At 45.4% G+C, this 23,344-nt stretch overlaps 2 protein-coding genes and 1 pseudogene across 2 annotated transcripts in view; all 3 read left to right on the forward strand.

Moving 5' to 3' along the window:
• LOC147027393 (disco-interacting protein 2 homolog C-like) overlaps positions 1-23,344 on the forward strand; it is a 220,336-nt gene that overhangs the window by 128,213 nt on the left and 68,779 nt on the right. The window contains exon 3 of the mRNA XM_085876123.1: positions 5,095-5,214. Coding sequence (XP_085732249.1) covers positions 5,095-5,214 — 120 coding nt within the window. The remainder of the gene's footprint in view (positions 1-5,094; positions 5,215-23,344) is intronic.
• Positions 5,234-13,911, forward strand: LOC147027394 (uncharacterized; annotated as a pseudogene).
• LOC147027395 (uncharacterized) overlaps positions 22,249-23,344 on the forward strand; it is a 6,408-nt gene continuing 5,312 nt past the window's right edge. Inside the window, 2 exon segments of the mRNA XM_085880232.1 lie at positions 22,249-22,452; positions 22,682-22,813. Of these exon segments, the coding sequence (XP_085736358.1) occupies positions 22,249-22,452; positions 22,682-22,813 (336 nt within the window).

Genomic DNA, 23,344 nt, shown 5'->3' on the forward strand with positions numbered 1-23,344 from the left:
TAGATCGGTCATTGATGTACACCAAAAAGTACAGTATGGGACCGAGCATCTTGTACCCACTGGCCTCCACAGATATGGTGTCATTTAAAGATGCCATTGAAAGCTCCGGGCTATTTGCAGACTTGGAGAAATCCTGCCAGCAGCCATAGAGAGGGCCTTGAATACTGCAGGCTCGGAGCTTTGCAAGGTATGAATGATGCCAGACTGTGTTGAAAGCTCATTGTAAGCAAAGACGCCACTCTGACCTGTTCCAGACTCAGGTTGCATTGCCAAAATACGAGTATTATATTCATAGATGAGAGACTGCACAAAATCCAGATTGATGATCGGTGACACGAACATTGAAAACAAATCGGTGCCACCACATTTCACCCATTTACTTGGTATTGCTGATTTGAAATGTCGGTCCTCAATGACTATGGTGTCGACTGTTCAGAAAGAGCTGAAGCGGCCGAGTATGAAGTGGTACAAATTGACAGTACACGACAACTTGAAAACTGAAGAACATCGACCTCATTACCAGGAATCTAGTCAAAGTAACAAACGCTTAAAATTAATCTCAAGGAGCGAGAGACAGAGTGACAGAGACACAGAGAGATTTCATAACAAACGAGCTGCAGCTGGAATCTGTCCGGGATTCTGTGACACTCCTTCAAAGCTCCCTTCGAGCAGAGCTGCCATCAAAAACATCTGAAAATGTTCCCTTGCTTTTAAGGTTAAAAATGTCACACGTTGGAATTCAACAAAAGTAAACCTAAAACAATGAAGACTGATCATTGGACCCTGGAAGGGCCTCATGCAGTCCTCCCAAATCCATCTAAGGAGATTACAACCAACATTATCGGTGATCCAACTTTTCAATACCACAAACAAGTTTGGCAGCAATCATGGATTCTCTGTTTCCTTACTTCATTTGGATGCAGACTGACCACAGTGTCATTTAGAGTGTAGCTCTTCACAGTCTTGGCTAGCTCGGGGGTGATGTTTGGGATAAGGATGGAGAGGGATGGTGAGAAGTGTGTGTTTTGGAAAGAGAGAGAGAAAGAGGATGGAACATGAGTCCAGGTGATTGAGCCAGACAGGACATCTGTCTGTGTGATGGAACCGATTGGTGGATTTCTTGTCCCCCCCCCTCTAATTTAGAGAACATTTTGATTATTTTTCGTTTGCTTTCATATGAATGGGAAATGTATTTTTTTTCGTACGTAATGGTTTCATCCCTGTTTGTCTGTCCGTCTGTGAGCAGGATATCTCGAAAAATTATGAATGGATTCGGACGAAACTTGGTGCACAAGTTGGGTGTGTGACAAGGACAAATTCATTAGATTTTGGTGAAGATCCAGATCCAGCTACGATAATTTTTAGAGTGATTCTTCACCATTGAGAGGCAGGGCCAAAAACGATACATAGCACGATATCTCAAAAAGTTGTGGACGGATTCGGATGAAACTTGGTGGATGAGTTGTGCCGGTGATGAGAACGAGCCGATTAGATTTTGTTCAGGTCCGGATGCAGATCCGGCCTATCAGTGGGATACAGAACTTAAACTGTTCAGCATGGTGGAGGTATGCGCTCCACCGAGTACCGTGCCAGTCTCTTCCTCACTTCCTGTTATTCATTTTTGATAACAGAACATTTTAGTTACTTTCTCCTTTTCTATCTTCAATTCCCACTGGCATGTCTATTGAATGAAATGTACATTACTTTCTGTTTGGTAGATCGATGTTACATTTATTCACCACACCATAGTAATCACTGCGAAGGATTGTTGTTGTTATATTTTACCTGCAAGTCTTCTTTTTTCCTCGACTTGTGATTTCTGCAATCTTGTAATTCCTCCACCATGGCTGACAGGATAGCCGAGAGGGACGTGCCACCCTCCTTTGACCTGCCTAGCCTGGGTGTGACTGTCAACCTAACTATAAACGACAACCGTGGTGTTTCACATGCAGGGTGATGCATCACTGTGTATGCTGTCCCTCAGATGGACGTTAAGCCGGATGTCTCGTCTGTCTGCACTGTTCACTGGTGGACCGTGAAGATCCTACAGTGTCGTTTGTGTCGAGTCGGTGAGTTATCACCAACACTCCTGCATTAGCTGTGAGCAGAAAGTGAAATGCTCTTCATTGATGCCCCTCAACACCTGGCCACATCACACCACTTACTATCGTAGAGTGTGGTTGTCATCCGATTCGTCCATCTCCGAAATTCCGAGGTTGTTCGCATCTCGCATGTGATCGCTCGTCTTTGGAAATGAAGGGAAACCATCACGGCGACAAAATCCTCCATGGATGCATTAATTGCATTTCGATTTGATTTTTCTCTCGTCATTTACTGGATCGCTTTGCACATTTTAGTCTTTTCTCAACGCACCTGTTGTTCACATCTAGTCTGAGACTGTTCTGCAGGTGTGCTTGCTGATTTAAACTCGAGGAAAGCGACTTGACCGGAGCATATGGCTCTTATGATGGTGATTCAGCATATTGTCCTGTAATGGTGTGTGCATGCTGATTCCTGCATCGCTTCCCTGGCACACTCCACCAGCACCATCTGTGGAGCGATCCCGACTCCGGAGACGAACGTGCCATTTGGCGCGAAGCCGCCCCGGGCTTGACGGGGGGGGGGGGGGACAAAGGAGTGAGTGCGAGGCCTCGTTGCTCCTTTGCTGTTCCAGATTGTTCTGCAGAAGGCCGTTTAGATTTAAAGTCATATGAACACACCAGGATGAGGTCTTTAAACCACAGACACCTGTCATCTCTACCTTGAATGTGCCAATTCGGTCGGTCCTCATACAAATCGTCAGTGGTGAGCGATGCCGGGATGGGGAGAATTCTGGCTGAAAGGCTTGAAGTTGTGAAGCACATTCTTGATCGAGTCCAGGGAACCTTGTACGGCTGTTTCCTGGCAGCACTTGGGCCTCGCCTCTCACGCGTCCGTCCCAAGGCGAGACGTTTCTGGACCATGCGAGCAGGTCTAAATCACTGTAAGGAAATAAAACGATTTCAGGATAAAATGTTTGAAGTTCCAAGTGGTGTTTCTGAAACGCTTCTTGCACTTTCTCAAACGGCCTATTTGGACCCCGGAGCGATTCTCAGGCACACAAAGGATTTTACACCAACTTCACGATTCTGTGTTGAATTCTTGGTTTTGAAAAAAAAATGCATGATCCCTGACTCTCTCCCCCTCATCCCACTATCCCCTCACATGCACCCTTACCCCCTTCACACAGTCGTTGTCATATTGTTTTCATAATATCGGCACGCTCGTTCTTCCCAGCGATGGATGGAGCACCCTTTAAATCTCCAACTCGGATGGAATCGACAGGACGTCGTCGGTGGAGCTCCGACAATGCGTTCACATCCGAAACGTCCGTTTGTCCTTGCTTGCCATGGCGGTCAGCACACATCGATCAACGTTCCATCTATTTCATTAGTTGTTCCACCTGTCCGCCAACGCAAATCGACGTGAGCCTTCGTGAGTGGGACTAGTTCTTCATTCCACCCGTTAAAACTCCACCTCCTTTGCTTTCCAACAACCGCTCTACCATTCATCAGCACCCCCACCTTGCTCTCCCCACGCTTTGTTTGGCGAAAGCGTACGAGGCCACCTGGGTGTCACCTCTGCGTGCAGACACGTGCCCTCGTCTTGCAGCTGGTGCGAGCGGTATGCATCTGTGTGCGACCGCTTCAGACCACGGACGATTTCAGGCCATGTCCGACCTTGTGTTCACTGCCTCAGGTACAGTACGGCGACAAGCTGTCTACCCAACAGCTCAGGGTAACGTACGTACTGTCATGTGGCGCATGGATGCAGATCCACGAGACCACCATATAAGGGGTCATGTTGTTTATTGGAGTTTATTTGATGTGAAGGTTTGTTTTGTTGGGGTGATGGGGCTTGAGATGAATAAGTTGCATTTTTGTAATTGTGGTGAGAAGGAAATTTTACAAATGTGTGTGCTTTCTTTTTATAGAGTATGGTTGGCATAGTTTTGTGACCCTTATTGTGCGGTGTCTTCACATTGGACAAAGTATACCTATCGATATATCGACAGAGCGTTTGTTTCTGCTGATGCACTTTTGTGGCAAAGGTTATACTGGTTGCTTTGCCATTGCCTATCCAGCTTCGATTGTCTCTACTCGAACCTTTTAAGTGCTGAGCATCCAGCAAGGAAACAGCACACACCATTATCTATCGGCAAGGTCAGCGTTAATTCCACTCATCACCTGGTGCAATACGATTGTTGCTGCGCAGGACACTCACTGCTCCACCTTGTTTCACATCAGCGTTTTCACAGTCAGGTGCTCTACGTCATCGACTGGAGTGCAGGCCGTGACGCTTGCGAAGAGTCTCCGTCGCCTTGTGTGCTTGGTCCACAGCTGAGCAAGCACCGCATGCCCTTTCCTGGGTGTGTCTGTTCCACGCAATCAGCGTCTCCACTCGTGTTGGTTTTGGTGTGTGCAGCAGGTGTGACGGCGAACCTGCTTTCTTTACTCAACCCCAGGAGGCCTTTTGAACCATTTTCCATTTAACAGCGGCAGGCGAGCGAGTTGTACGGTGGTTTGTGAAATGCCATTGTGGAGAGTGGGAGGGCATTTTATTTTCGATGGCCGGAAGCAAGATTGCAAAAGTGTTGTTTACCATAAAGCGATAGGACAGCTGGAGGTTTAGCAACCCCCCCCCCCCATTTTGTTTTCGATTTCTGTCCTGATGATTTCATGAGTACATGTTAAAGTAATGTAGGTTTCTTGTGAATGATCTGTATACGAGTCTCCGGTTAAGCACCTGTGGTTAATTGGAGCAGCACAGCTATCTGCGTCATCATTTCCATCACCATCCAACAGAGGGAATGGAAAAATAGTCGACATCTTGTTATCTTATCATTGTCCAATTTAACGCAATCCATACTAACAGTGTCCCAGCCAAACTCTTTGAAAATTCCCTAAAACTCTTGGAACCTTAAGTTTCATTAATTGGAATATCTGTGGACATTCAAAATATCCTTTTCCTCCTAACAAGCAAGATTGATGTGCCCCATGTTTACTTCCATTCTGAAGGGCACACCCGGTCATGTTTCTGCTCATGATTATGCAGGGCTGGATGGGACAAGAGGCGGGGTGCAGCACACGGGCTCCATCACTCCAACCTCCTCTTCATCCTGCAAGTACGGCCGCCGTCGAACTTCTGGAACACGAGATGAGCGCTACCGCTCCGGTAGGTCCATTGTGAAGCTTGGGTTAATTGGCAAAATCGTCAGAAAGAAAATGAGAAATGGCTTTTAATGGGCATTGAGGAGTTGGCATGGTGTCCAGAAATTTCCTGGTCATTGAGTAGCACAAGCATTGATCCTCATTAAGGCGCTGTCACACCTTGACGATTTAGCCAGCAATGGCAACGTATAAAAATGTATGTAAAACGTTGGCGTATGCTGAAATTTTGACGTTTTTTTAAAGTTTTGGTCGTATTCATAACGTGTTGGTCGTATGCGTAATATATTAGTAACGGGCACAGAACGTTTCGTTGTCTCATAGATAACTTATACCAACGAATGCTTAGCCTGTTGTCGGCGTTCACAACCTATTCCCAACGATAGTTGAACTTAGGCATAGCGCGCTGCACGTATCGCCGACGAACTCGTGGTGTAGCCTGTTAAAAACCTGCCACACGCCGATTTAAATCATAATCGCCTGAGAATTGGAAGTGTCAACATCGCAGTCACACCTTGATGATTTAGCCAGCGTATGCCAACCTATGAAAAATGTGTCTAAAACGCTGGCACACGTCGATTACGGTATGGGTAACTTGTGGATACATTAAGAGCACGCTGAAAAACGATGAAGTACGCTGTCATATTTTGTGGTACGTTTAGTACGTCGAGAAATTTCAAGCGTGCTGAAAATTTTACGACATACTCGCCGTATGGCTCACATGTTCCGCTACGCTGGGAATAAGTTGTGGGCACGATATGCGATCGGTGACACACGTCGACACAAGTTCCTTGTAAGTCACTCATAAGTCGAAACACGTCGAGGTAATGTTTAGCATACCCGAAACTTATTTTCTCCGTCGAGGCACATTTTCTTTTTTTTCTCCTTGGCTCCGTAAAGGCACGTGACGAAATATCGGAAGTTATTGTTGTTTTTTTGTTGTTTTTAAACGCTGCCAATATACCATCATACGGTAGCTGTAAATTAAAAACACGTTCAGTAAGTTCTGTGGTCGTCCGGAAGGCGTCAATCAAATACGTCTATATACGTCAATATGCGTTTGAGGTACCTTACACATAGGTTCAAAGCACGTTACTCATAGGTTATAAATAAGTTTCGGGTACGCTAATCATTACCTCGACGTGTTTCGACTTATGAGTAACTTACAAGTAACGTGTGTCAACGATCGCATAACGTGCCTACAACTTATGGCCAGCGTAGCGGAACGTGCGAGTCATATGCCGGCATACGTCGTAAAATTTCAAGCATGCTAAAATTTGAGTACAACCGCAAAGTACAACGATGAAAGCCAGCGTACTATGACGTATGGCAGTGTTTTTCAGCGTGCTCTTAACGTATACAAACTTACCCATAACGTATTCGACGCGTGCCGGCGTTTTAGCCCAATTTTGCATACGTCAGGCATACGTTGGCTAAATCGTCAAGGTGTGACAGGGCCTTTACTGAATTGGTAAACGGGAAGCAAAGAAGTGACCAATGAGATTCACATGGGATAAATTTGTTCCACTGATGTGGAAAAGCAAAGTGAGGAATGCTAATTGTGGGAATTCAGAAGGTCCTCTCACCCCATCACAATGGTTGTCCACTGAGCCAGGAGATTTTGGGCCTGGAACGTTAATTTGCACCTGGCTCACCATGTCAGTCCCACAGGTGATTAATACGCACTTTTGAAGCATTTGCATGGTTTACCTGTAACATGAGCACTGAAGGAACAATACATTCTGTTCTTGGTGTCACCATTCTCAATAAGCTATGCCACTGTACCAAGGAGACCTTTCCTGATTAGATGGGGTCCTGAAGTGTCCCATTGTTTTGCAAAGCCATTGTCATGCAATTTTATTTTAAAACCGAGTTTGATTGACCAAACTTTTGTTGCTCGTTTCTTCATTCCCTTTTGGTGAGGTTTTCAAAGGAAGTGTGATTTTGTGAAGACAACCGTTGATGTTGTGTTGTTTGTGGGGGAAGGTCAAATAACTTTAGCTGAGATAGGAATGCAAAGCTTTGCATGGGCCATGTGACGTGGTTAGGAGCGACAATGACGTCACTTTAAGTCAGGGAACCTGTTGTGCGAAGGTGTATTTTTGTTCCCCCCATACAAGGGGTGGGGGGGCGTGATAATTAGCATATGGATTATGGGTAAGATCCCCTGTTCGTAACAATCCCTTGTAGCCATCTTTGTGTTTGGGAAACGAGGACGGAGCTTTTGCTCTGTTGTAGCAGGCAATGATGAAAATGGAGGCTGCAGTGAGCGCAAGACATAACACAAGAAAAATGCACCAGGGGAGGGGGGGGGAAGGAGCTTTGGTGCTGAGAGTATCAAGCTGGGAGAACGGCGTTGGAGAATCTAGGGCCCATGGAGATCACGGTGACGAACTAAAAAGAAGGTTCGAGAAGGTCACGTGATCGGGGGTTATAAAAGAGGTGAGTCTGTGCTGGTCATGCCCCCTTCCCCCCTCCCCCCCTCTCTCTCTCTCTCTCTCTTGGCTCTGTCTCCCTCTCCCTCAGCTCTGCCTCCATGCTTTATCTGGCATCATCATTTCTCCTTGCATGTGTGTGTGTGTGTGTGTGTGTGTGTGTGTGTGTGTGTGTGTGTGTGTGTGTGTGTGTGTGTGTGTGTGTGTGTGTGTGTGTGTGTGTCTCTCCTCACTGACTTCGCTTGATGTCTATCTACTGGTCGTGCACCCCGCTTCAGCCTGTCCCCTGGTTCCACCGCCTGGCGTTTGCAATCTTTGGTACAGAAGGGAGGTCGGCGTTAGATGCGGAGGGGTGCATCTGAAGATATTTGTTCGGCACTGAGCATTTCGTGCCAAGGGCCAGTGGACATTTTCCTGCCTTCCGCTTGCAAGGGACCTTTGCCTGCTCACCGGAAAGATAAGCCTGGCCTCTGTGGGATTTTTGGGTGTCTTGTATCAACCCCTTTGTCGAGTACGTCTGTGTGTGGGAGCACTCCATTGAGGCCTTTATTTATTTGTTTCCTGGTGCCTTGTATTTGCTTTTGCTTGATTCCTTGCCCTGTACATAATTGTTGAACATTTGATAATTATTTTATTTATTGTTGCATTTCTTGCATTATTGTACACTAGCTGAAACCCGTCACAGATGGATTCCATTCATTCAACCACCCTCACCAACTCACACACACTCGAGGGACATGGACTGGCCAGGGTGTGCTTGCCCCCGCCTACTCATCCCCCACCCCTGTCCCATTCAATTTGCTTACCCTCGCCCAAAAATGTAATTATCCCGCCCCCGTCTTTGGATTCCCCGCCCCACTTGCCCCCGGGCCCCCACCCCCATTTTTTGGTTTGGATGATTGAACCCACAAAATCCCCAGGCAAATCTCCCATTGCTTTGCATTTCCCACGTGCGAAAGGTTCCCACGAAAAATTTGAATGCCTCGGCCGTAACCATTTGGCTATCCATGCATGGTCGATTTTAACTGGCCGTAAACACGTGACATTTGGAGTCAGGAGTGGGATTTTCGAATCCCCCTCCACACCCACACTCGATAGTTGATGATTCACACAGGGGAACGTGGCTAATATCCGCATGTTAGAAATAAAAAAGGGGTGTTTCTTTTTTTGGGGGGTGAAAGGAATTAACCACACATTGGAAAGAGCTATCTTGTACATGTGGCGGATGTGAGAAGTAGCAGCTCAGGGGGTAGGTGGGTGGGGGGGAGGAGGTGAAAGCGACGTGGAGCAGGAAGTCGAGCCGAGGGTGGAAGATGCCGAGGGTAGGGAAGGAGCCTCCCCTGCTCCTGCGGTACCGAGCCAGGGAGGTGGACACGATGGTTTTTCAGGCAATGATGGAGAAATTTGTGAAACAAATTAATTTTAACAGGAATGAAACTAAAAGATAAATGAATGAAGTGAGAGAGGAAATGAAACAGCAATGGGAGACACAAATTGGTAAAATTTGAAAAGGAAATGGAAGGAAAATTTCAAGATAAGTTTGAAGAGTTGGAGAATGAAATTGAAACTAAACAATTTGGAGAAATGAAAGAGAAGTTGGAATAAGAGTTTGAATCAAAAAAGGGAAGAATTGGTGTTAAAAATAGATGAGGGTGAAATTCGGGCTATATGAATGAGGGAAGAATTGGAAAACAAAATTGAGGCAACACGTACAAGAATCGAAAAAATAAAAGATGACACCTGCAAAACTATTGTGGACAAGTGGATGCCAGGATGTGTCAGCAAATAGAAGAGTGGGGTTGTGTTCAGCGGCAGGGCGGCTGTTTGCTAAGAGAGGTAGAACACTTACAAGCCCGTATGATGGAACAGGAGCCGGTAATAACAGATGGAGGTCCATGGGAGCCGCATTTGGACAGGAATAAGGTACATCAAATGATGCAGGAGCGGCTGGATGATTGGGACAAAGTTGTGAAGGCAGAGCTTGCTCGGATCCAACAAGGGTTACGCGAAGAGGTGGATTGGTCTGTAAAGGACCTCGAGGATGAGATCAAACTGACCCAGGGGGCCTTCACCACAAGTCACATTCGGCACCAGGGACTCAGGAATTGAGTAACCAGCTGGGAGGATGTTTTGGCCCTGGAATGGATTCAGACATGGGGGAGTCGGGAAAAAGAGCCCCAGGAAAAGCAATCCTCCTCGTACAATATGATGGGTCAGGGACCCTCGAGGCTTTCCTGACACAATTTGAGTGCATGTCCCAGCTCAATGGTTGGGGAGAGAGGGAACGCAGGGGGGATCTGGTGGCGTCACTGCGGGGACAGGCCGCAGAAGTATTAAACGTGGTCACATGAGGGACGTTGACCAGTAAGGACCTTTGCGACACCTTGAACCATAGGTTCAGGACGGACGCAAGGTGCGACCTGGTCCGGGCTCAGCTAATGCATTGCAAATGAAGATCGGGTGAGACATTGCAGGAGCTAGCCCAGGACATTCACTGGTCTGTGCAGATTGCGGAAAAGGACCTGCCACCAGTGGCGTGGGAGAGGCTGGCATTAGAAAGATTTATGATGGCTCTTCCTCATCCCGAGGTTCGGGCTCTGTTGGCGATGCAGAACCGGGCGGATGAGTGAATAGTGATACTGACCTTTTTGAGGAGGTCGAACTGTGCACCCGAGAGGCTAGCGGTGGCGGTGCAACAGGTGGAGGCTCAAGACCAGGGAGAGACCCAAGATGAATTGGTACTTGCCTGAATGTTAAAAGAGATTAACCAGCAGCTGTCTAGCTTGACAAAAGGAAAATTTGCAGCAGGTGAGCCATTGCAGAGTGGTCCGGGTTTGCCACCAAGGCGGCCCGATTTTGGTCGAGAAGGGCCTGGTGGGAGAGAAGCTCGGTATGGTTTCTTCAGAGGCACATTCATGGGGAGTTGTTTCAGGTGTGGGAGAAGGGGGCACAGACAGAGGGAACCAGGTTGAAATTGAACCCAAGCAAGTGCAATTTTTTTTTAGGAGAGAGGTGACTTACCCGGGTCATGTGATTAACGAGAGCAGCATGGCCACTGACCTTGCAACGATAAAAGCACCTGCCCCTAAAAATGTAAGAGAAGTCAGAGGATTTTTGAGCTTCTACTCTTGCTACAGGAGATTTTTGGCAAATTTCGCAGAAATTGCAAGACCTTTGCACAAATTGACGGAGAAAGGAGCCAAATTTGTTTGATCAGAGAGCTGCATCGAGGTGGTCACTCACCTAAAACAATGTCTGGTCGAAGCCCCGATGGCAATTACATCCTGGACACGGATGCAAGCCAGGAGGGCAGAGGAGTAGTGCAGTCCCAATTACAACAATAAGTCGAGAGGGTGATTGCGTATTAGTCAGGCATCATCACGGCACGAACAAAATTATTGTGCTACCCTTACCTTTATGGGGGGGGGGGAGTTTGTGATCTGGGTAGATTTTGCCTTCTTGCAGTGCTCCATCATTCGGTTCAAAGAACCCAAGGGACAAATTGCCAGGTGGCTTGAAAAGTTGCAACATTACAGTTTTGTTGTGCAACACCGGCCTGGCAAAGCACATGCCAATGCAGACACTCTCTCTCGATGACCCTGTTGGCAGCACCAGTGTAAATTTTGTGACCGGCAAGAAGCCAAAGATTCAATTGAACATGACCACATTGATGCAAGTCTATATGCAGCGAGAGTGACCCGACGAACTTTGCCACAACCCCCACCTGAATTGGACGACGTGAATTGGCAGGAGAGTCAAAGGGGATCATGTTTTTGGCCCCCTTTTTTCATTGGCTTGAGGAGGACAAAAGTCATCCATGGGAAGAGATTGCTCTTTGCAGGGTCCAGGTGAAGGCCGATTGGGCTCAGTGGCAGATGTTGGGTTTGAAAGATGGCAATTTGTACAGAAAATGGATAACCCCAACGAATGACGATGTTTCCTGGTTGATTGTGGTCGCAGAAAAATTGAAAGAAGTGGTAATGGAGCAAGCACACGGGATTAGGACAACGGGTCATTTGGGCGTGACCAAAACATTGGTGAAATTGCCGCAGAGGTTCTATTGAGCGAATTTGCGCAAGGACATCCAAAATTGGGTGAGATCATGCAACCTCTGCTGCAGTAGGAAAGGACCTGCACGTACGCCCAAAGCCCTGCTCCAGATGTATAATGTGGGAGCACCACTTGAGCGGGTGGCAGTAAGATGTGGTCAGGCCCCTGACACCCACGCACCAAGAGAACAAGTACATTTTGGTGTGCGTGAATTATTTCACAAAATAGCCAGAGGCCTATCCAATGCCCAACCAGGAAGCCCAGCTGGGAGCTCGTATACTAGTCGAGGGATTCTTCTCCCAATTTGTTGTACCTAGGGAGCTGCACAATGACCAAGGCAGGAACTTTGAGTCAGAGCTTCTGCAGTCGGTGTGTGAGCTCCTCTAACTATAGAAAACAAGAAAAACTCCCCTTAGACCTCAGTCCAATGGGATGGTGGAGAGATGCAACAGAACCCTGTTGAGTTGACTCGATTGACTCTCTTCACCTCCAAGCACCAGGAAGATTGGGATGAGCATCTCCCCTTTGTGTTGATTGCGTACCGGACCGCTCAGCATGCGACCACCTGGTGCAGCCCCACCTTGCTGATGTTTGGTTAGGAAATGCTCATCCCCATCGACTTGTGGTTGGGACCGCCGCCAGAGGAACCAGATGGAGCATCTGTGGAAAGTTATGCAAAAAACTTACAGAAAAGTATGGAAAAGGCTCATGAATTCACGAGGAAGCAAATTGGCTTGGCTTCCTCGCAAATGAAATTGAGATCGGACAGCCGGGTGCACCCTCCCGATTTTTTTTCCCCCAGAGACCTCATTTGGCTCTATTGGCCCTGGAGGAGGAAGAGTGTATGCCCAAAACTCACCTCTCTCTGGAAGGATCTGAGGTGGCGATCCGATAAATTACCGATGTGGTTTTCAAAATTCAGATGGGCCTGAATACCGCTCCATAGATTGTCCACAGGGATAGACTGAGCCTCTACCTGAGTTGGGAATCTCCGGGATGGATGGTAAGGGTACGGTGGAAAATTGGTGTGGCAGATGACGCTCTTGGACCCGACCAATCTGTGTCCACCTAAGTTCAGGGTGAGGTGCCTGGAGAACTAATGTCCTGACATTCTGTCTTGCTCATAAATTTGGACATGGGTAATTGGAATGGGATCAGGTGAGTAAAGTAATTAAAAGGGGAATGAATGGTGGTTGTTGTAATAAAGTTGTTGTGTTGTACCCAGAGGTGTGTGTGAGAGTGAAAACTTTTGTCTGTAAACAAGCCAATGGTAGGTTTAAAAAGGTTTGCTGTATTCTGTATTTTGATTATTAATTGAGAATTGATTGGCAGTGGGGCTAAGAATGGCATATGAGGTTTTGTGGGTGGGGAAGGTGTGAGTGTCCGTGGGTAAGGATTGGGCTCTGAAGGAGCGGTAACTGTGGCTTCCCCTGCGGTAACTAGGTCCCGGCAGCTGGCGGTGTCTGGAATTGGGAGCCCTTCTGAGGGGAGTTTGTTTGGCCGTCATTTGGCAAGGGAAACCCTTGGCGACCCGGGGAGAGGTTAGGTAGAACCTGAGGCCTTGAGAGCCGGTGTAGTCGTGTTGAAATCCTCTCCGGCAGGACGTACAGCGAAAGTGCTGTTGGGCTGCTTGGGTCCGGGAAGTTAAAAGGGGAGGCAAAGAAATCGTGAGGTCACGTGACTTGTTTTTGGAACTGTGGCACCACAGCCTGAAGCGCCTCCACCATCTTTGTGCAATAAATCTCCCCACTGACGAGTTAAGGATGAACTGGAGAGAAAGAAAGAGTAAAATAAATAAGAAATGATTCCATGGTCTTGCGAGGGCGATAAGGAGTGAATGGAACTATTGGTGTTGTGTGGGTGTGGGAATATAGGTAGAGCCTGCTAAATTTGAGGATGTAAATTGGCTTGGCTCCATGGGCAATGCGAAGCATCGTGGCATCTACCGGGGGACGTAGTCAGAGATTGGGGGGATGTAAATAGTTAATGAAATTGTCAGGTGCGGTTGCGTGCGTCTTCAAGAGTAGATTTGCGTTTGGTTTTTTTGAACTCCTTTTCCACCCGCCCCAGGACATCAGAGCAAGAGGAAGGAAGCTTGTAAATATTTGAAATGTTGAGTTGAGTGGGTAGTTGAGCAAGGAGAAGAGGTAAAGTTGCTCAAGCTCACGTCCCACAGCCCCTCCTGATTTATTTTGTTTCGCTAATTGAGTGTGAATCTGTAAGAATGAAGGCTGGTATGGTAACCCCTGCAATGAACCTTGCAGGAGCTGCGTTTCAGGGATGGGGGGGGGGCTGTGTTATGTTTGTGGGGGTATTTCAAATGACTTTATCTGAGAAAACAATACATTGGTTAGCATGGGCCGTGTGACGCGGTTTGGAGCGACAATGACGTCACTTTAAGTCAGGGAACCTGTTGTGCGAAGGTGTATTTTTATTCCTCACCCCATACAGAGGGTGGGGCATCATGATAATTAGCAAAGGGTTATGGGTAAGATTCCCTGTTCGTAACAACCCCTTGTAGCCATCCCTGTGTTTGGGAAATGGGGATGGTGAAATGAGGTGGTGGTGTTTTAGCAGGCCATGATGGAAATGGAGGCTGGAGTGAGCACAGGATATTACACAAGAAAAATGCACCAGGGGAGGAGGAACCATTTTGGACTCTGTCCATTTCCTTGGGGTGCTGCATTTTTCTGGAGATGAGGGTGGGGTGGGGAGCATTGATTGCTATGGGTGCAGCTTTTCCCTTTTCCACTGAGCCCACCTGGACCAGCTCGCCTTGGTCCGCAATCGTCTGCACAAATAATGAACTAAAATTTTCACCCTATTATGCTCATAACTTTTGGGTGCACTAGTCGCTCCCCAGGTCCGAATCCCGCTTCTGACACCAAATGTTCTGACACCATCTGAGATCGACATGGAGAAATTAATTGTTGTTGTCGGTGAGATCGGGATTGAGAATGTTAAGGCGGTTTCCCGTATGAACAAAAAATTGTTTTTTTTCGTTTCTGAAGTGCCGATGTTTGCTTAAGTCGTCGAGCGCGGACTTTTCTCTGATCCCGATATTTATGTTCCATTTAACCCTTTGGATACTCCCACAAAAAAAGTTGTGATCTCAAATTTTACCACCTTTCGTTAAATGTGATCAAATTGTATCCCAGCTAAAACGATACGGTTCGGTTTTCCTCACTAAAGGCCCGGTCACACCTTGACGTTTTAGCCAGCGATGGCAACGTATTAAAATGTATATAAAACGCTGACTGACGTTGAACTTTTGATGTTTTTTTTTTAAGATTCGGACGTATTCATAACGAGTTGGTCGTATGCATAACATATTAGTAATGGACACAGAACGTTTCGTTGTGTTATCAATAACTTATACCAACGAATGCTGAACCTGTTGTTGGCCTACACAACCTATGCCCAACGATAGTCTAACTTCGGCATAGCGCGTTGCACGCATCGCCGACGATGTCGTGACGTAGCCTATTAAAAGGCTGACGCACAACGATTCGAATCATAACTGCCATAGAAATGGAAGTGACAACATCGCGGTCACACCATGGCGATCTTGCCAGCGTATGCCGACCTAAGAAAAATGTGTCTAAAACGTTGGGGGCACGTCAAATACGGTATGAGTAAGTTTGGTATACGTGAGTAGAACGCTAAAGTACGCTATCATACGTCGTAGTAAGTAGAGTACGTCAAGAAATTTTAAACATGTTCAAAATTTTACGACGTACTCGGCGTATGACACACGTTCCGTATGCGATGGGGATAAGTTGTACACACGATATGTGGACGCTTACACACGTCCACAAACGCTACTTATAAGCTACTCATAAGTCGAAACACGTCGCGGTAATATCTTTTTTACGCGAAACTTATTTCTCACTTATGTTTGACGTGCTTTGAACCAATTCTTTACGTAGTCCCAACACACATCGACGTATGTAGACGTATTCCAATGACGTCTTCCGGTCGACAAAAAAAATAAATTAACGTGTTTCGAGCTTACAACTGCCATATAAAGACGTGTTCCCAGCGGTTTTGGGAATTGGTATATAAAAATGCTGCTCATAAAAGGGGAACCCAACAGTGTTTTCGAGTCCTTTTTGAGTCGATGTCCATGTCAGCAGTAACAGTAACAGTATCAGTATTAGTATTAGTATTAGTATTAGTATTAGTAGTAGTTTGTTCATGTTGGCAGTAGTAGGTGAGTGTGAGGGGGAGGGTGTGGGTTGTGATGGATCGTCCTTGCGTTTAACGATTTAACGATTTAAATGATAAACTCAACGATTTAAATGGCTGCATCTCCACGATTGAAAGTAGACGCTTGCGCTCAACAATTGGATTTTTTTACACTCAACGACTTTTAAACGGTACCACTCAACTATTTTCATTATTTACAATGAACGATTTAAATTGCTGTCACTCACCTTTGTTTTTTGACGCTGGCGCTCGGAAATTTTAATCGTTTCTATTGAACGTGCTAAATCGCTCAAACGCCACTATTGAAAGTAGACGCTTGCGCTCAACAATTGGATTTTTTTTTTTTACACTCAACGACTTTTAAACGGTACCACTCAGCTATTTTCATTGTTTACAATGAACGATTTAAATTGCTGTCACTCGCCTTTGTTTTTTGACGCTGGGGTTTTGAAATTTGAAGCGTTTCTTCTGAACGTGTTAAAACGCTCAAACTCGACTATTTTAAATAGACGCTGCCGATGGACAATTGGAATCATAGCCAAGCTAGACATCGAAGTGTGAACATCCTCGTCATGCCGAAGAAAAGTTTGAAGAATGCTGCAAATAAGTGTCCTGGCCGTGGCCGTGGATGCTGACGCAAGGACGATCCATTATACCGACGTCTTTCAGCCTATGAGTAACTTAAAAGTAACGTCTGTCGATGTGTGGCAACGATCACGTAACGTGCCAACAACACGTTAATCATAGGTTAGAAATAAGTTTCGGATACGCTAAACATTACCTCGGCGTGTCTCAACTTATGATTAACTTACAAGTAGCATGTGTTGACGTCTGTCAACGATCGCAGACCGTGCATACAACTTGTGGCCAGCGTAGCAGAACGTGTGAGTCATACGCCGGCATACGTCGTGAAATTTCAAGCATGAAAAAATTTGAAGACAACCAAAAAGTTCAACGTTTGAAGCCAACGTACAACGACGTATGGCAGTGTTTTTCAGCGTGCTCTCAATGTTATCAAAACTTACCCATAACGTATTCAACGTGTGCCAGCGTTTTAGAAAAAAAATTCAAAAATCGGCATACGTTGGCTAAAACGTCAAGGTGTGACCCGGCCTTAAGGATGATTCCGTTTCGTAGTCGGAATGATAATTTTAAACACATCATGTCATTTCGTCGGATTGTTTATAATATGATCTTACCACCAGGTGTTTCAGGGTTCCAGGCAATCCTTCCCTTTAAAATTGAGGGACATACTTGTATGGGATATGCGAACACAGAAACCCTTATGTGTTATGGTTGTGGTGAATTCGGCCGTGTAAAAAGATCGTGCCCCAAAGACATGCCGAATAAAACTGGTAATGAAGGCTCCTCATCCCAACAACTCCCTGTCCCAGATACTGCTCCCTTTACAGAAGCAGAAGCTTCCCATGAAGCACCTGCTCCTACTCTGATTAAAATAAGCACCAAATAATCTCTTTCCCATTCTCAAAGCACCGCTGAGCCTGGATCGAAAATCCTCGCTGCTTCAGCGGCTCTTCGCTCCTTTGCACAGGTGGTTGCGGGGACTTGCCCCACAACACAGGCCCCATGTGCTTCGGTTTCACCAATAGTTGGTTCCTCTTCTGAATCACCTGGTACCTCTAAAATGTTATGTAACGACGCGAATGTTACCCTCCACCCTCCACCTCTTTCTTCCCTTCCTCCTCCTCCTCCTCTTCCTCCTCCCCTTTGCTCTTCCCTCCCTCCCCCTCCACTTGCCCCTCCTGCGTCTTCTTCTTCTTCCTTCCTTCCCTGCTCCTCCCCCCTCCTTCCCCTCCCTGGTTTGCAACCTCCAACTATTACTACCAGTCCCCCCCAGACTGGACTTACCCCCTCCATACTCTCCGTGTCATCTCAGCCTTGTAGTGCTCCTGTTAAAGATAACGACATTGCCATCACTATCGTTAATGACACACCCAAGGATGTAACCACTGAAAGTGTTCCTCTTACATCTTTAGTCCCTCCTCCTGAGTTAACCATGGAGATTGTGCAAATGGGCGAAGGCCCTGAGGAAAACGAGGACAATGATTCAGACCCGTGCATCTCTCTGACGTCGAGTGCTTTTTGCGAGGAGCTCCCTCCAGATAGTCATCTTGATGATACTGCAATTTCTATTTCCGATATCTTAGATTTTTTTGGACAAAAAAACTACTCGTAGGAACCGAGTAGATCAAAATTATTTTTTCCCCAACTTACATGACTTTGTCCAGAAACCACAAATGATTAAGAACCCAGAAGCTGCTGCCATTTCCAGCGCATCTTGTAAGAGACTGAAAAAATATATTCTTAAAGCAAGGAAGCACTTGATTGCATAAAAACTTCTTGATTATGATTATAGCAAGTTTAAACATAAACGGAGGACGTAATCCTTTACGTAAAGTCCAAACGATGCCGCTAATTAATAATGTAAAGGTAGATATTCTTCTTTTACAAGAAACTCGGGTGACTGCGAGTTGCATGGCAGGCTGAAGTTGAAAGGAACTTGATTTTTTAGTAACACGGCCTCCGTGAGTGCCGGTATTGCTTTTTATATCTCTGCACATCTTCCCATCTCCTCTCTTGTTTTTGAAGAAATTGTTTTTGGATATTTAGCTGAAATTGATTTTATATATAACTGCCAGCAGATTTTAATTGTCAATGTTTATGCCCCAAGTGACAGTACAGTCAGGACAGCTTTCTTCACTGAATCCTTTACTTTCCTTAATCATCTCACCCCAATACCCTATCGTGTTTAGGTGGTGATTTTAATTGTACGTTAGATCCAGTCAGAGATCGGAACAGCCCTGAACCTCACACAGCTAGTACTGGTCCTTTGTCCACACTCTTGTTACAACATGATATTGGTGATGTTTGGCGACAACAGCAGGGGAACGTCCAACAATTTACTTGGTGTCGTTGCTTGTTAAATAACTCGTCACTTACAAGGCTTGATAAATATTACATTAGTCTCTCTTTTTTAACCGTGTAAGTTTTACTGACATCACTTCCTCTGGCTTTTCTGATCATTTTTTAAAATAAAAATGCATCTTTCTTTTCCTTGTCCTCAGAGGAATACTTCTTATTGGTCTTTTAACACCTCTCTTTTAAATGATTCCTTTTTTAAATGATCTTTTAAAAAAAATTGGCTTCGAATTCTAGAATCACGGAACGATTTCACAAATTTTAGTCAATGGTGGGATTATATAAAAACACAAATCCGAGTCTTCTGTCAGCAATATAGGAATATCTTCACTAATGTAAAGCAAGCTAGGATAAGTATTTTAAAGAAAGAAATCCTTAACTTACAAGATAGCACGATTAATATTGATAAGGATGTACGATGCCGGCGGCTTTATGAGAAACAAGCCCTATTGAATTGTTTAATTAAAGAAGATGCTCTCGGTGTGCAAACCCGACTTAGACTGAAAGGCCTGTCGACTTCAGAAACTTGCTGCAAAGACTTTTTTAAATTTGAAAAAACTACAAAGTCTTATACTTTGCTGTTAAGCTTACGTTCAAGTGATGGACAAATGATTGAAGTCGATGCTCAGTTGAAGTGTTTTTTTCAGGATTTTTACAATAATGTTTTTACCACAAAGAAAAGTAATGAGCGAGCAATGTCTGATTTTACCCAAAATCGACCACAATTGGAAGAATCACAACAACACTCTTTAGAACAAGATCTTACTGTAGATGAACTTTTAATAGCTCTTAATGACCTTCATGATCATAAAGCACCTGGCTTTGATGGTTTACCTGTTGAATTTTATAAAACATTCTGGGATTTGCTTGGACCAACACTTTTAGATATTTTTTAGTTTAGTTTACAAGATGGTTCGTTACCTTTAAGTTGTCGCCGTGCAGTCGTGTGCCTTATCCCGAAGAAAGGAGATCTCCAGACCTTGCAGAATTGGAGGCCTATTTCTCTGCTTTGTGTGGATTACAAAATCTTCTCCATGGCCCTTGTAAATCGTATATAGCCTTTTCTTAGCTTTTTAATTCATTTTGATCAATCTTTTTGTATTCCAAACTGGTCTGTTCATGATAATATTTTTTAAATTTGTCTGTGGGATGTCTGTGCTCTTCAAAAGCAGAATGCTGGCTTGTTTTTACTTGACCAAGAGAAAGCTTTCGATTCTATTTGCCATGAATATGTATTTTACACCTTAAAACAGTTGGGTTTTGGAGCAACTTTTATATCTCATGTCTCATTGTTGAATAATCATGTTTTTAGCATCATTAAAGTTAATAATAGCCTATATGCACCATTGATGGTTGGAAGAGGAGTCCGTCAAGGGTGTCCATTATCGGGCATTTTCTACTCCCTCTGTATTGAACCCTCCTAATTTGCCTTCATGGCAGTTTGCCAAGTTTTCCTGTGATGCCAAATGAAAGACCAATTGTTATCTCAGCATATGATGATGATGTGTGTGTTGCGGTGCTTCATAGTGATGTCACCATGTTTTGAAATGACTTGGAAAACTTCTTTTCGGCTTGCACAACTATAATAAATTGAAACAAATGTAAGGCTCTATGGATTGGCCATACCCCAGCTTTTGGTTTGCCTCATCTTCCCAGAAACTTGCAGTGGGAGAAGGAAGGCATCCGCTGTCTCGGTGTGTACATTGGCACCCCAGCTTTTATGGCTCAGAACTGGTTAAATACAGTTAAAAAAAATTGATAATAGACGAGAGAAGTGGAGAGAAATATTGTTGCTGGCCGGGTATCGACTACGAGCACGACCGCTAGGTGGAGCATTAGGGTCGACTCTACCGAACACCCAGAATCTAGATCGTACCTTTCGGAAAACTCCGAGGGTACGGGTCCCTTACTGGATCGTGAATCGCCAATAATTTGACCGCGTGGGGTACAGTTAATTGCCAAACTTCAATATACCTAATTACCCACACGGACAAAGCTACCGGGGAATTCACACCCTCGACGGCACTCGTACGGGACGAGCCGTATGCGCGCTCGACCCATGCGTGACCCGAGCGGATGGTCACCGAGCTTCCGTCGGTCCCAAATGCACACCACTACGCCAACAACGGCCTTCTTTAATTCTCCCAACATGCACCACGTTAAACCAATAAAAGAAACACAAAAACGAGCTGATACATTTAACAAATAGGGTATTTATTAACAGTAGGTGGGGAAGAAGGAGGGAAGCACGTAAGGGCAGATTTATCACGACTAATAAGATATGCAAGGCAAGTAATGTACAGCGAAGGCACTTAACAATTTACTACTTAAAGACGGGCCCATCTACAGACACACACACACACACACACACACACACACACACACACACGCATACCTAGAAGGACATGGACCTGTCCACCTCATGTGGTTTGGCTGACACGAGCAAACCAGGCCAGCGTTGAGATGCGGTTCGCAGAACCAGGCGCCAGCGACGGGACGAGCAAAGCCCAGAACACGCGCTCGAGGAAACGGCCCGAAGAACCAGGCGCCAGCGAGAGCGATCAAAGTCCAGAGCTCCGCTCAGCACTCATCCCGACAACCAAAACTCTCCTCTTTTCCAGCAGATCTCCGCACTTATCTTTGGCTCTCCTTTTCTTTCTTTCTCTCCCGCATCGTCCGTTCAGCCATGGCCCTCTCTCATTGGCTGCCCGACGGCAATCTCGCTCGCACCCCTTCGATTGGCTGAGAGGGGCGCTATGCCCGTATTTGGAGCGAAATCCAAGATGCCAATGCCCCAAAGAAACCCCGCCTGGCACATTGGACTCCACCCTTGTACGTGCCGACACGCACGTAGGCCATGGCGTCGGTGTGAGGAAGTGAGGTGAAGGTGAGGGTGATGCTGCTGCTGTTGTTGTAGTTATAGTTGATTTAAAATAAAAGAAAACTCTGACTATCAAAATAACTCCGCAGCGCATGAACATTTAATTACCCATTAAACAAGGGAAAGGGAGCTATCTATCCACATTTACTTATCAAAATAACTGAGCTATAGGACCTGTATGTTGAGTGCTCATGGCTTCCAGATTCGTAACAATATTACTTACCTTGTCGTACAGAGGTCGTGCCCTCGTGATCAATAACCTGTTGGCTTCCTTGTGGCACAAAATGATTGCCTTGCTCCCTCCTGAAGCACTGTTGCTGACAATCCAGAAACATCTGCTTGATTTTTTTTCTGGGGTAGCAAACATTGGGTCAAGCCTGAAGTCCTTTACCTTCCATTGGCAGATGGTGGCCATGGTCTTATTGACATTCTCAGCCGACTGATTGGATTTTGAGTCGCCACTGTCCACCGCTTTCTTTTTTCTGCATCACTGCCATGGCACCCCACTGATAACCATTTTCTGAAAATGGCTGGCATGCTCGACTTCAATCAGGAACTTTTTCTCATGGACTTGCAGCATGTGGACATCTCTCCATTGCCTTTGTTTTTCGAAAACCTGTTGCAAGCCTGGCAGCCTCTTGTAGTGCACCGAGATATGGCTCACGAAACATCAACTTTCTCGACGAGCCTATCTTCTACAATGCGCTTTTTCCTAACATACCTCGATCACGTGCTTGCATACAATGCTTGAAAACTCTGGCATACATCTCATACGAGATCTGCGGAACAAGAGCAAAACATGGCGCTCAGTCGGGCACATTATGACTACCGTTGGAATGCGCTCTTGAAGAACTGTCTTCCAGCTCATTCAGGAGGTTCTGCGTACCTCTAAAAGTTTGGGACTCCATTTTGATACCAATAACGCTGATCCTGCAATCCATGTTCCCTTCTTTCTACAGCTACGTATAACATCACTGGCATTCAGAGAAACTGTGATCCTGTCTTCCTCTCCACTTCCTCGTGTTGCTAAAAAGTGCCTGTACCACCTTTGTGTCACTTTTCGGCATCCTATCGTGTGCAAAGATAGTTTTGTATCCCGATGGAAGGGGATGTTGCCTCCGGGGTCCCCCCTGTGCCCACAATGGGCTGCCATGCATGTCCAACTGATTGTAAAACGGATTGGTGATATTTCTTGGAGAATTGTCCATATGATTTTACCTATGAATGTTTTATTACATCATTTTAATGTTTTAAATTCTGTTTCATGCCCCTTTTGTATGGCTTCTGAAGATTTATTTCATGCCTATATTGACTGTGCAAGACTGACCCCACTATTTTTTTTTTTTTCACAATTGTGCTGTCGTATGAAAATTGTATTTTCTTTATGTACTTTTATTTTTGGTTTATTGGATTACCGTTAAATTCCAAAAGTCATGTTGAATCTGCTCTCAACAATTTTATAATAGCTGAAGGGAAATTAGCAATCTATAAAACAAGGAAAGCTAAACTTCTTGCAAACCCTGATGCTGATTACAATGTTTTAACTGTTTTTGAGGCCCTTGCTGTGGCCAGATTACGTGCAGAATTTTATTTTCACCAAAATATAAATAATATAGAACATT

This window comes from Eptatretus burgeri, chromosome 4 (genome assembly GCF_056783735.1).
Source record: "Eptatretus burgeri isolate ZD-2024b chromosome 4, Ebu_testis_v1, whole genome shotgun sequence".
NCBI classification, from domain to species: Eukaryota; Metazoa; Chordata; class Myxini; order Myxiniformes; family Myxinidae; genus Eptatretus; species Eptatretus burgeri.